Source organism: Haliotis asinina, chromosome 12, assembly GCF_037392515.1.
Source record: "Haliotis asinina isolate JCU_RB_2024 chromosome 12, JCU_Hal_asi_v2, whole genome shotgun sequence".
NCBI lineage: Eukaryota > Metazoa > Mollusca > Gastropoda > Lepetellida > Haliotidae > Haliotis > Haliotis asinina.
The window spans coordinates 10,381,714-10,396,250 of NC_090291.1; the positions used below are offsets into that span (position 1 = coordinate 10,381,714).

The 14,537-nt window shown below is 38.6% G+C and overlaps 2 protein-coding genes across 2 annotated transcripts in view; both read right to left on the reverse strand.

Moving 5' to 3' along the window:
• LOC137258581 (uncharacterized) overlaps nucleotides 1-9,844 on the reverse strand; it is a 41,362-nt gene extending 31,518 nt beyond the window's left edge. Inside the window, exons 1-9 of the mRNA XM_067796290.1 lie at nucleotides 9,447-9,844; nucleotides 7,401-7,462; nucleotides 6,655-6,761; nucleotides 6,103-6,231; nucleotides 5,109-5,160; nucleotides 3,651-3,703; nucleotides 2,265-2,399; nucleotides 2,011-2,079; nucleotides 158-226 (exon numbers count right to left, since the gene is read on the reverse strand). Coding sequence (XP_067652391.1) covers nucleotides 158-226; nucleotides 2,011-2,079; nucleotides 2,265-2,399; nucleotides 3,651-3,703; nucleotides 5,109-5,160; nucleotides 6,103-6,231; nucleotides 6,655-6,761; nucleotides 7,401-7,462; nucleotides 9,447-9,844 — 1,074 coding nt within the window. The remainder of the gene's footprint in view (nucleotides 1-157; nucleotides 227-2,010; nucleotides 2,080-2,264; nucleotides 2,400-3,650; nucleotides 3,704-5,108; nucleotides 5,161-6,102; nucleotides 6,232-6,654; nucleotides 6,762-7,400; nucleotides 7,463-9,446) is intronic.
• Nucleotides 1-14,537, reverse strand: part of LOC137257721 (protein MTSS 1-like) — a 288,334-nt gene that overhangs the window by 132,833 nt on the left and 140,964 nt on the right. The window lies entirely within an intron of this gene.

Sequence of the window (14,537 nt, forward strand, 5' to 3'; positions counted from 1 at the left end):
GATAACAAAATCTGGACAATCTGGACAGGAAACCTTGTTAGTTAAGGAGAGGCACCACATCCATTTGGTAGGGCACTGGAAAAATTGGGTTTCTAGTTCAAACAAAGTTATGGCAAAACTACAGCTGCCAATGAACAAATCTAGACCACATTCTCACCTTGATCACAGACTGGCAGACATTGAGAAGACCCTCTGCTTTGTAGGCATCAACAAACTCTGGACTTCCCTGGCAATCACAGAAAAAAAAACATATCAATAACTTCAGATTCCATAAAAGGTAAGATTGGTGACCAGAGTTCCTGATAATGTTGCACTTCAACGTACATATTTGTCCATCAAAACTCCTTTCGTGCTCAATTCTCTAGCCTCCAATTCAACAATATCCCTACAGCCTTTTTGATCTGTGGACATTAAAACTACATGAAAGAATGGTTAACTTCCAACCTCTATGGACTCTTTATTGTAGGAATTCATCAATGTTTATCAGCACGCAATACATAATTTCATTTAATAATTGGAGATTAAAAAAAAGAATAAAAACGCAATATTTGACTGAGAGAGTGAGTTAAAAGACACATGCAACCAAAAAATCAAATATAATTAAAACACATTTATCACTTATTCATAACATATAATATACATTGCTGCTTTTAAAAAAACAAATAAACACAATTATAAGCGCACAATCGCAATTCAAAAGTGCAATATTTTGTACTTGGGCTTACTTCCCCCGAAACGAAGCCATCAGGAGACCGAAACCAGTCATATGCACTCAAGTGTAACAACGGCTTCCGATTAGCTGTTTCATTTGCTGATATGCTGAGGGCTCATTGTGTGTACAGAAAGATGATCTGTTTGATGGGCATTTTAGAAGTATAGCCAGTCACAAGAAAGTAAGATTCTTTATGGATAACAACTTCATTTTGTGTACTTGATGCGTTGTTTCAGTATGGATTCATATACTGTTGTCAAACAAAATCATATACACGAAAAGAAGTAGTTATCCATGAAGAATGTATATAGAGATGTTGGGTTTGGAAAATGCATGTTCCCTGAATTTGCACTCGATCCAATAAAAAATCATGTCAGTAGAGATGGTAAACTACTGCGTGGCTGGAATCTGTCATTCGTCCAAGTACAACGCAGGACTTGAAACCGATAAGAGTTTGCACCAGTTTCCCTCAGATCCAGTCATCCGCAAAACATGAATGTAGTTTGTTTGCAACCCACAGACATAAAAACATGTCATGTGTATCACACGTGCCTAATTACATAATGTGGCAGAGACAGGACTCTGGTGCACGAGTCATAAATCAACTTATTTTCTGTATGTCGTATAGTCTGATAGGTGTTAAGTTCAAATTGCACGTGGTCAGTGATTGAAGCTGTGTATTGCATGTTGTCTTTAGCAGACAGGCAGACAGACATATAGGTGTGAATAAACCAGACACTGAATTTTCTCTGTGACAGAGACTGCTTACCACAATCAACAAGTTGTTTTACGTAACGAGTAGATTATGTATTTGTTTGTGTGCACAACCAAGATGAGACTACAGCTCACGACCTCAGACGATGTGCATGCATACTGTTTTAAGCTCCGCGAACCTATTCACTGCGCATGCGTTATGGACGCAAGGCAGCACAGCTGTTGAAACCAGTTTTCCCCCCAGCACTGGGGGGAATTTAGTGAAACGTTTGAACTCCGATTTCGTGGGCTTTTTTTTCATCGCGTTTTTTTTCAACTTTATAGGTTGAATTGGCATTTTTTATGATTAGTTTCAGTAAGTGCATTCCGAAAGGTACCAGAATCTGCAAAGATGTGTTTTACGTTGCATGTGACCTTTAAGTCTAAGCCAGTTTTAGCAATATTACGACTTATATCATGGTGGGAGACACCAGAACTGGGTTTATACAATATTTGAATGATGTGGACCTACCAACTGGCAACAAACAAGCAGAAACCAGGAGACAAATACATATAAACTACACTGACTGGAGCAGAAAACAAACCTGGTCATCCTGTTGATGATATCTTCCACTCAACAGGTCTAACGTCTTCTCCAGGATTCTTAATGATTCCTGAATGATACAATGCAGAATTAATGTGCAGCAGTGTTTTATGTCAATCCCCCAAACTGAGAGGGAATTTTTGTATGTAGCATTTTCCTTTTAACAATATTTGTAAAGGGTTGAAAAAAGCATTACCTTTAAACTGACCTAACATTTTTTCTAATTTTGCAGAGATGATGAAAGGAAAGATGTACCTGTTTATCTACTAGACTAATGTAGGCCGACATGGCCTTCACCGCCGACTCTCGTATGGGCAACTGGGAATGGGAGATAACTCCAAACACCACTGTGAGAATATCTCTTTGTACAAATCCAGGAATAGGAGACACCTGTCAAAGAGAAAATGCCGAAATAATAAGGGATTTAACATCTGTATTACATATAAAGAGCATGTCAATGACGACATTATAAAAATGGAATTGACACTGTCATAATTTATAGTGTGTGAGTTGCTATAATATTGCTTGGACCAGTATTTTGGTTATTTCAGCAATGTCTCTACCCATTAAGATCAGGATTCAGTACTGGTCTTCAGCAGGATTGATGCTCATGATGTTGACCACTGGATTGTCTGGTCCAGATGCAGTTGTCACTGACAGAAGAATTCATCATCTGAGTTGACAAAAAGCTGTTTGTACCAATATTTCAGCTATTTTACTGTTTCAGTTTAGTGTCTTACAAGAAACGTCTCAATCAGAATTTGTCTTCAGCAACCCATGCTTGGGGTCAGAGGTGACTAACAGGAAGTGGACATGCTTACTGAATTGGTTGACACATGTCACTGTATCCAAATCACATAGATGGATTCGTATGATGTTGATCTCTGGATTGTCTGGTCAACACTCAATCGACACCATATAGCTGGAATAATGTTGAGTGCAGAATCAAACAAGAAACCAGCATAGTGTCAGAGGAAAGCCTAAATGAGGCTAGAGCCGAGTCAAAAGGTGTTTGCAGATCTACAATATTTGTAAGCCTATGACGAACCACAGAGTTACGTGATGTAATCTTGTGGATCAGGATCTGGAACACAGATTCTGACCAACCTGGTGTATTACAAGCATGGAGCTCAGAAATCAAAGATCACAACCTGGATGAAACTGGGATTCAAACACTGGGTCTTTAGAGACAAAGTCTAGAGATTTGACGCCCATCCTTCTCACATCAAAGGACAATAAAAACATGGCACATCCTGTTAACTTGCTGAGTGGGTAGCATGATGGGGATAAAACAAGTGATGACTGCTCACAGTCGACAAAGACTCGCCAGCTCATACTGTGTGAGTGTCTAAGTGGGGAACAAATGTTAGATAGACACACTGTATCTATGAAGCTGAATCAGCACACACACATAGAAATAACATACTCTCACGGACACAAATACTATCATAACACACATATATGCATCACTATTTAAGAACAATCATCATGTACTTACAAGTCACAACCACCTCGCATCACCACAACCACCTCGCATCACCACAACCATAGGATAAAAGATTTAACAGTCAAGGAAGACAACTCTCATCATCCTTGATCAAACAGAGAAAGAAGCAGAGTGATTGACAACAGTGAGCTCACCTTCCGATTGGTTGTTCCATCAGAGTGTAGATGCTGTACTATAGCAGTGATACCTGGAAACAAACATTCAGAAAACACATAATTGTAGACAAATCAAAGTAATCAGAGAAGTCTCAAAAACATTTTGGAAAAGCAGAAGCAGCGCCTTCATCCCCATGTCTGCAACTGAGATAATTTCTCTGACCAGATATTTCTAGTCTTACCATTACTTGATGAAATGTATGTCTTCTAAAAACTTCACTACAATTACCCCAATGAAATGAAGAAATGCAATATATTTTTACTGCTTGACAAGTATTAGATGAGCCATGACCTGACAAATGACCAAAATTTGCATATATGGGAACGCAATCAGGAACATTCCATTTGAAACAAGAAGGAAACAGGTTGTCGTCTAAATATTGAAAAGTTCAATTTCTTTGTGCAAATCATCTTGTGATGGTGTTTTGCTGAACTAAATTGCTCTACGAGACACATATTAAACAGTACTGGTATTGATTTCACAGTCAGCATGTATTGCACATGCTACAATCTACATGTAGCAACCAAGTGTATTCGCCCAGATTACTTGCCCTGCCTGTTTGTCACAAACGCATTCACTGCACTGTCTTATCTAATACCTTTCAAGCAGTACATGCTTATAATATTAATATGACTTCCAGGTTAACGACTTCACCTTGTCATTAAAATCTGATCTTTGTGCTTTCTACTGATCCACTAAACACTGAAGAAATACCATTACAGTTTAGGTGAAGGCACCCCACTGGCACATAATACGGTTTGTCCTGGCTTCTGATTGACAAGTGTAGGGCACAAGGAACCTCCAGTCATGGTTGGGGTAAAAGACTTGTACCAGTGTGTTAAAAACAAAGTGGTGTGAAAATTAGTGCACCATATAACGTCATGAATGTCAATTCATATACGCCATTTTCAGTCGTTCAAGTCTTCAAAACTTACTTCTCAACCATGGAGGACGCTGAAACAACTTTCACTTTCCCATGTTGGTGAGGTTATGGAGTTGAATTGAAAGTTTGAGGACCTAACTTTATCCCAGACTTTGAACAATTACAAAGTGAGTGCAAGCGACTAAAATTACATTGATGGGGGATTATTTGATCTTAAATTCACCTGTTTTCTGAAGGAAATAGTTTTATCGTCACATTTTATCCCAACTTTATAGGTTGAATTGGCATTTCTGATGATTTGTTTTAGTACGTGCATAACGAAAGGTATCAGAATCTGCAAAGTTGTGTTTATGTTGCATGTGACCTTTAAGCATAGACCTTCACTGCTCGGGTGAAAGCTTCCACCATGATAATGGTGCTGATCAGAGCCATGACAAATCAGGGAATCACACCCACTTTCAGCAAATCCTGACATGGAAAAGGGACTGAACTCTTCAGTCCTGCCAAACTGTCCTAACACAAAAATAATCATACAAATATGATGTCATCCTACCTAACATGGCACCATCAACTGCTTGCCAGGATGCGTCTTCATCCTTACAGACCTGTGGAGGAAATATGGTTGTTGATCAGAGATGCAACAATGCACATCATGACATCTGTCTGACAAGACCATATATACAAATCCTTAAGGCCATAATACCCATCGTTACAAGGCCATATTACCCAAACTTAAGGCCATAATACCAATCCTTACAAAGCCATAATACCCATCCTTACGAGGCCATTTATACCCATCCTTACAAGGCCATATATACCCATCCTTACAAGGCCATTTATGCCCATCCTTACAAGGCCATAAATACCCATCCTTACAAGGCCATAATACCCATCCTTATAAAGCCATATATACCCATCCACCATAACAAGACCATTTATCTTACCTCACACATAAATGTCGCTTTCTGATTGGCTAAGCACTCTTCCATTATTTTCAATGTACCCCACTTACAAGCGAGGTACACTGCAATGTACCCTGCTGCCAGTGGCAACTCATTCAGTACTTCGTTGTAGTACTAATTTATCTTGAATAACATTGAATCACGCATGTTACACAGAAATGACCAATGTTGTGCTAATGCAAATCAATGGAAGGGAGATGACACTAAATTTGTTTTTTTTGCTTCGTCTGCAAAATCTAGCAATGGCCATGAAAAGATCGGCCTCACATTCCAACAGATACATTTTGAAAAAACATTCAAATGTAGTCCCTGTGAATATTAAGAAGGGAATTTACACCGTGGCAACTTTATTTAGACAATACCTGTGGGAAAACAGCAGGATGAAAGATTAAAATTGTTTGATTCACAAGGATGGCTGAAGGTTGGCGATCCGATACCCATGCATCAAACAGCTCAAAATTAACATTGAGGTGTTCGGTATCAGGGAACATAAACAAATATCAAGGGCACATCAACCCATGCCCTACTCAACTAATAACATACCAACCATGCTGAAGTGATGCACAGTCTCTTCCAGGCACATACCTTGATGAGGCTGTTCCACATCATCTCTTGATGTACATCAGACAAGCAGTCTGTGATATCTCCCAGCTTCTTACAGCTGACTTTACGTATAGCTGACCAGACATCTGTTAACGCTGCTAATATGAAGTCCTGTAAAAGAAAACTAGCTCACATTAGAAATTAGTACTGAAAAAAACATAAAAATATTTTTCAAAGTCATACTAACTGCCAGAAGCCCTAAAGCCTGAACCAACAAACACCTCTGTTCCAGGCTAGCAATTCTCAAAACATTTGTAGTCCTACAAACTTCTTAAGCCCATTCTTAACACATTGGCTATGATCAACTTTAAAAACTCTCAGGACTGTGGATGTTTCGAGAATAAGGGCCCAGATTAATTTGTATCTCAATCATGACAACATTGCACCTTTTACCTTTGATCATCAATGATTGAAGCAACTGGTGTGAGGCCACAGAATTGACAGAACATAATGAATGAAAAAGGATATTTTGTTCCACCGTTTATGGTGAGGTGGAGGATATTTGAATCATTTGCAGCTGAGCATATTGCTTACCTTCACAAGTGGGAAAACGTCTGCTCTGTTTAACTGTTCCCCTGCCCCTTGTAGCCAGGTGAGAGTGTGGACCACTGACCTGTTCCTCACTATTGGCAGGCTTGAGGCTGAAACACACACATTCACAACCATATGTATATCAGCCCCTCCTGGATCCCTTAATTCCTTGGCTGCAGAATAAGTCACAGAAATTACCTTTCGATACAGAAAAATCGTCTTCTTAATGGAAAACATATTTTCACACGGAATATCTGCAGAATGTGCCTCTTTCCTGCTTACTTATTTTGAAAGTTGAATCAAGATTGACTATCAAAAGAAATGATATCTGTCAAGTTTGTAATGTTAGTCCTGATCACACTCACACTCTTTCCAAATCTAAGAAACATCTTGCAAGAGAGAAAACACTGAACTGCCGACTGAGCCTTGAATGTCAAATGCAAGACTGAAAAATGGACATCAACAGGGACCAAAGGGAAACTACTCCGTCTCGCAATCACTGAACCATTTCTGCAGTGCATAACCCATAAATAATGCAAGCCTAGAATTTCCTCTGCATTTCCCATCACTTGGGCTCATTTTCAATTTGTTGTTACTTGCTTCTGTCAAATATATATTGTTCCCAAGACTAAGCCTTAGTTTCATGGGGAGCTGATGTCACAAAATGTGTACAAAAGACATCCAGTTATGTGTAACAAGAAAGACAAATAGATCCATTCAATATTTTAGATTCGTTCCATCTGACTCACCTTCATTGACTAGTTTCACGAAACTCCTCAGTAACTCAGAACACACATGTTGCTCGGACAGCCTGGAGGAAACAGAAGCATGTTATCAAGGATGACAAACTTTGTCCATTCACAGCTGACAGGTGGTTTGCTTTTGTCCCAATCTTCATTAGAGTTATCCCCTTAACTCAGAGTTATCTCCCTTCTAATGACACCAGGTTTGATCCTGCATGACATGGTACCAAACCAGTAACACTGGTGTCACCAGTTGACAAGGAGAAGAACATCTAAAATATCCACCAGATCCTAAATGTATTGACATGTATATTTGTGATGGTTCTGTACAAGGAGAAGAACATCTAAAATATCCACTAGATCCTAAATGTATTGACACGTATATTTGTGATGCACTGTACGGAGTTGTGGCTTGATGTAGTGGTAATACTGTGAGCAGTGATCACTGCAGGGAGCTCTCTATCATGTGGGTGATTTACAGATAACTGCATGTAAACAAACTGAAGTCTGTGACAATAATTTCAACAGAGTTTAGAAATCTCCATCCGAGTCATAGAATCAAAGTCTGGTAGGGATGCCACGATACATCAATACTTTTTTATGATGATGCAATTATTGATACATTCAAAACTGTGTCGTTATTTAGTTTTGAAAGTATCGTTTTGAATATCTTTATGTATCATTTACAGTTTCCAATTGCATACATGGTTTTTTTATGCTAGGAGAGGCAGAAATGATTATTTTTCATGCTCAAAGATGGGAAATTTGAACTGTTCAATCTCTGAGAATAAAAACTGTTAATCTATTCAGAGCCAATTATAAAATATGAAATATTAATGTTCAAAATGGAATTAAATTTACACAATAATGCCCAAAAAATAGGTATCATGATAAGTAGAGAATCGTGACATGGGTATCGTGATACGTACTGATTCATGAAACTTCTGTATCGTGATATCCCTAAAGTCAAGTGTACACATTCTACGCAATGGCTACTAAAACTCAAGCCACATAAAGTGAGCAAAACTTTTCAGTTTCACACCTCTGTCACCATTTGCATATCCATTTGAGTGTAGTCTCCCACAGGCTGATGAGAGCTGACTGCTCTTACTTAGTCACTGATTTCTAGGGCTGCATGATTCGGTTTGACTCATCGAAAATCAAATCGGACGCAAAGGCCTCAACACTTGAACTCAGAGAGTTAAATGAATCTGAGGTTTTTACTCGTGGGAAGAACTGAATCGAAAATTATTGAAGCATGGGTCCAATATCAAAAATCTGAATGAATCGAGGTTTGGACAAATGATTACAGCCCTTACTTTGCCAAGACTGCGCAAAGGAATTAAGCTTACAAATGATCAGCAGTCAACCATTGTGAAAGATACAGATTCCCTTACCGAGGGTTTTCAAATATGGCAATATTTCACCCACATTATCCTTGATTGCCATTAGTTGTACATACTATGCTAATCTATTGTTCAACTAAAATGCCAATTTTATACTTTTCACAGTGTACTTCTACAACTAAGAAGTAACCATTATTCTGGATTCACCAAATCCACAAATGTGACTTTGATTTTACACCAATTTTAGCAATATTCCAGCAATATCAGCAATATCGCAGCAAGGAACAACAAAAATAAGGATACTAAACGACCTACTGTTTAATACAATTTTTATTAAACAAGTTAATGATTTGGTATCAAACGAGCAAAAGTGAGTTTGATACTAAATCTTTCACGAGTTTAATAAAAATGGCATTTCACAGATGCGAGTTTAGTATTCTGTTTATTACCAAGCAAAACAAATTGATAGAAATGGCCCACAGTGTGATGACTCTCAGCTTTCCGTGAGTCAACCAAGGTCTAGTGCCATTGCAACAGTAGCATTAGCATTGTGACGTCATAACTGTGAAGCGGTGTAACATACGTCTAGGATTACATTAGTGGTCTTCGGCGTGACGAGTGAACACTTAAACTACTGTTCTATCCCACCGCCTCCATATCCACAAAAGACTTGGCAAACATTGAAAATAAGGTTGCAAAATCCCACCATTCAATGATCATATCCAGCTGTGAATCCAACTGTTGTCTTTGGTGTTTTGTGACAAATTTCACTTCTGGCACACCACTCTCTACCACGATCTTTGCATCAGTCTGACTCAACCTGACCCCTTCCGACCATCCATACCTCCTCATGAATGTGTATACCACAAAACTGTCAATTTCTGTTTGTGTAAGACTGAGAATGTGGGGACCAGGTGTTGAAGCAATATGACCACCATCAGCTTCTTCTGTCCTGTGATTGGTCAGCGTGAAATCCTCTGTGTTTTCTGTTGGACGAGTGAGACTTTGATACACATGCTTCCATAATGAAAGTTCTTTCTCCAGAGACTTGCACTCGAAGACCTCGGTGAATGTGCTGGAGAGCACACCATTGTCACTTGACATTATTACTGATGACATACTAATTCTGCCAGTCTCAGATTTTGTTGAGGGTTTGTTCTCCGTGTCATGTCACACTCTTTCTGAAAGTAAAAGAGTGAGTGTTCTTATGTTACTTTCTGTAGAGGTGGGAGGGGGGGACACCAAATATTAGCGATATGGGCTTCACACATACCATCATGATAAAAGAAACCTGGGTTTTCAGCATGAAAATTAAACTTTTAGCCACAAGACAGCCAATCCTCACTGTGTACCAGCCACCTACTTACAGTCCCTCCTGGATTCCGTGATTGCAGAAAAAATTGCGGAATTTACCTTTCCATGCAGAAATACGTCTGGTCCGCGGAAGACACATTTTCATACAGAATCCGTGCAGAATATGCCACTTTTCTGACGCAGAATTTGCTTATTTTAAAAATTGAGTAAAACCTGTCCCGGGGTAGAATAGGCCTTCAGCAACCCATGCTTGCCATAAAAGGCGTCTATGCTTGTTGTAAGAAGTGACCAACAGGATCGGGTGGTCAGGCTTGCTGACTTGGTTTGACACGTCATCGGTTCCCAATTGCGTAGATTGATGCTCATGTTTGTTGAGATCACTGGTTTGTCTGGTCCAGACTCGATTATTTACAGACCGCCGCCATATAGCTGGAATATTGTTGAGTGCGGTGTAAAACTAAACTCACTCACTCACTAAAGATAGTTTATTAATAAAGCAAGTTTTAGGCATGTTTCAAATAAAATTAGATGAATTTGACACTGCAGTTACATTCACAAAATCAATCGTTTTGAAAATAGAAATTACTTCAGATTACGTTTAAACAAGAAAGTGCTATTTGCATGAAACCAGTTTTTCGTCTGCATCAAGTTACGAAAGACAGGAGAGAAATAACTTTCAGGGAGTGTTTAATTCGCAAACACAGAAAAAGGTGTTGGTGCTTTGTCTTCAAACGTGCTCTAGATGTGATGCGTACTGTCGACTTAACTTTATATCTGTGTTTGAGAGTGAGTGAATGAGTTTTAGTTTTACGCCGCTTTTAGCAATATTCCAGCAATATCACAGCAGGAGACACCAGAAAATGGGCTTCACACATTGTACCCATGTGGGGAATCGAACTCGGGTCTTCGACGTGACGAGCAAACGCTTTAACCACTAGGCCACCCCACCGCCCCTCTGTGTTTGAGAATTAAACTATGAAGGTCTGTATAATGTTTTTGTTATTTTATTCTAAGTGTTTAAACCGCAGAATGTTTTGCAGAATATTGAAAAATGGGGTGCAGAAAAAAAAAGGCAGAAATAGCATCATACTCCTTGACACATTATCATACGATTTTGCAGCTATTTGGTAGCAACCCAGTAAATGTGTCATACAGCCCCTGAAACAAATATAATTTTTCACTCTCATTTTCTAGTATCCATGACTACAGCCTTAGCAATCAATAGCAAGGTCATTAATTGTTGAAATAGTGATGCAGTCAGTCAAATCTGTCATGAAGTGGAAACCAGTAGCAATGACAACATTCGTATTTCCAAAGGTGATGCATACATGCTCCTGAACATGTAATGACTGACCTCAAATCATTTCTGGGGCATACTTTTTATCAGGCAAACTGTACAACTACACGGAGAGATCTTGTTGCCACACTGACGGCAATGTAAACACTGGAGCTGGATAATCATATAAACATATAAAGGAATAAAAAATATAACGTTATTGCTTACCGCTGTTTTCTCTGTGATGCTTTGCTATAACAAACGACATGACAGCTGAATTGGCATTTGGTCCCGTGAAGAAGTGCGCTACATTTATCGACTGTACGATTCAGTTCATCATTAAAATTAATCAAAGCCATCTTGACGTCCACATTTCTCATATCGTCAACATAAACATTTCTGGTGACACTGCCACGATTATATGTGAGATGCCCATTCACAAAACGATGACAACTGAATGTTTTGACATCCCCGCGAAAGCAAAATATGTCATGACGTCACTAGCAATACAATCCGGACATGTAAATTCGCATCGGAATGGAGTGGTGTAAAAAGTAGAAATGGTTAGAGAAAAGGTAAACGGAATAAGAAGATAAAAAGCCTGGTGATTTTCAGTCATGAGCTGAATATCGTTAGTGCATGCAGAGACTATATAATAGATAATCTATCACGATCTCTGGTGCTTGTGAGATTTTATATTTTGTAATTACGTTAACTATCATCTGTCAGATTACACACCCTAAATAGGAATAGATAGAACGTTTCAACTGTGAGCTCTTTTTTTTCACAACCATGACACATAGCACATGCAAGATCAAATCATTAGTAAATATCAACACATAGTAATTTGACAGAAAAAAACGAGAGGTAAACGTAACTCGACTCAAACATGATATATTCCAGAATGTTATGAGGTTACGATAAATTGCGAAAGGAACAAAAGTGACGCAATACAGATGCTGCCAAGAAACCAGTCAGTGTAAAATGATACTGTACTTGACAGCGCCTGTGTTTTTCAAAAACCAGGGAGACTATATATAGAGGGAGAAGAAACTCCCCGAAAAGCCCCTGAACGTATGTCTCGGGTCGTTACGTAAGCAGTGTAGCCAATATGGCGGCAGAGTAGTATTTAAGATTGAGCCCGGTTTATTTTCAACAGCTGATTCAATTCGCTGAGTGTTGTAGAATATAAGTTAACTATTTTGTCACTTCAGTTTATGTCTAATTATTGGTATTAATGTCAGTATTAGGACATTAGATGTGTAGTAAAGTTTCAAGTTGTCATGTTATAGCTCCCTGGCTTCCATTCTCGATTCACCGCAAAGACAGACTAGATTGTGCCGATAAAAACTTCTTTGACACATTCGTTTAATTTTTAGAAGGGAAACATACCTTTAGGTGAAAGGTACTTGCAAGTAATTGTGATAGTTTTATGACTTAAAAAATTGTTAGGGTGTAATTGAGGTGTGTGAAAAATATGACATATCACCGACCTGTTCTAATCCGCCTTTGAAATGCTACACGCCATTGTTTGAATATTCCTAGTTACTTCCTCAAAAACATCTTTCACATACACTTTTAATTCTTACGAGGGGAATATACTATCAGGTGAAATGTGTTTGCAAGTAACAGTGATAGTTTCAAAATCTAAAAAAAGAATGTTAGGGTGTATTTGAGGTGTGTGGCAAATATGACTTATCGCTGATCTAATCCGATCCGCCATTGATGCTTGTAATGCTTGAGGATTATAGTTCCATAACTCCTGTCTTGTTGACCTTATTGTTTGACAAAACTGGAAAGGTTTTTAAAACGCTTTGTGATAGTTTTAAACTTCTGGTTTTGAGGTGTGTGTGGCAGACTCAGTTAAGATTTTATTAATATCAATTCCATTCCCATCATGCAATAAGAAATCTGAATTAATTATTAATGTAAACAAAAATGTCGCAAAGTACATTTTTTTAAAAAGGACAGCTGATGATGTTAACACATGAGTTCTCGCGATACTTTTGCGTTCTTTTTTGGGTGGGAAGGCCGCAGTGTATCATTTATTCTTTCATTCATACACATATCATATGTACTTCTTTCTTTTATTCTTTTTTTCTTTCTTTCATTCATTCACATACTTCTTGCTCTTAATTATTACTAAAATTCATTCATTGTAAAATTCCGACTGATACAATAAACTGGCTGAAGTTTTGTTAAACACAGCTGAAACTGCGCTGGGAACGAGAAAAGTCACTAAATGCATTGGAGCTTGACAAGGCACACGTTAATTAGTACAAATGGTAAAGAAAGCAAGCGAGTGACCTATCCTTGTTGCAGATTATCCCTACAAAAACGAAACGTCTAAATCATTTGAAAACGAATGCCCCCGACCCAGCACTTTAGCGAAAATGACCCTAACGTCTGGAGAATGTTAAGATAAATAAAACAAGACTAACGCAAAACCATTGTGATTTAGCCCGTTGCTGGTTGTAGCAACGCCAGGGTTTGATCGGGATGGATAAATTATTCAACAAAGGTTGCCCAGCAGTATCCTTCATAGGGGCTCCACTGACGCTCTTCAGCTCGTCGAGTCGATTTCTCACGTGGGTACAGTGTGTGAAGCCCATTTTTGGTGTCCCCCGCCATGATATTGCTGAAATATTGCTTAAAGTGGCGTAAAATCATATTCACTCGATCACTCTCACATTTGTTTAAATGCTGTGAGAGAAGCATTGTAAGAAAGAAAAAGATATGAGAAAAGGACCATGGACATCTGGGTTCCTTATGTTTTCAGGCATAAACAGAATATTCTTTATTTAATGTCATGCAGTACAGCTAGGAACTCCCACCTGTGCAGCGCTATCACTGACGCTGACGCTCTTGGGCGTATATGACGAGGTGAAAGGTGAGAGTCGCCATTTTGTTTTAAAACTAAAACTGTGAACTTCTATTATGCACACAAAAAATAAACCATGAACGTTTTAAAGAGTGGTTGACTTATTATAGACGGGGGTCATTACAAAAGACTAGATATAATGGACTTACTAGTCTCAAAATGTACAACAGCGGCATTTTACTTTACGTTTAAAGAAATGGAGAGATGCATTGTAGGCGGTCAATGTTGATATGATAATAAGGAATGTTTTGAGAGTAAACCTGCACTTCCTTATGACCGGAAGTGATTCATCAAGCATCAAAAATCAAGAATGATAACCCATGCAT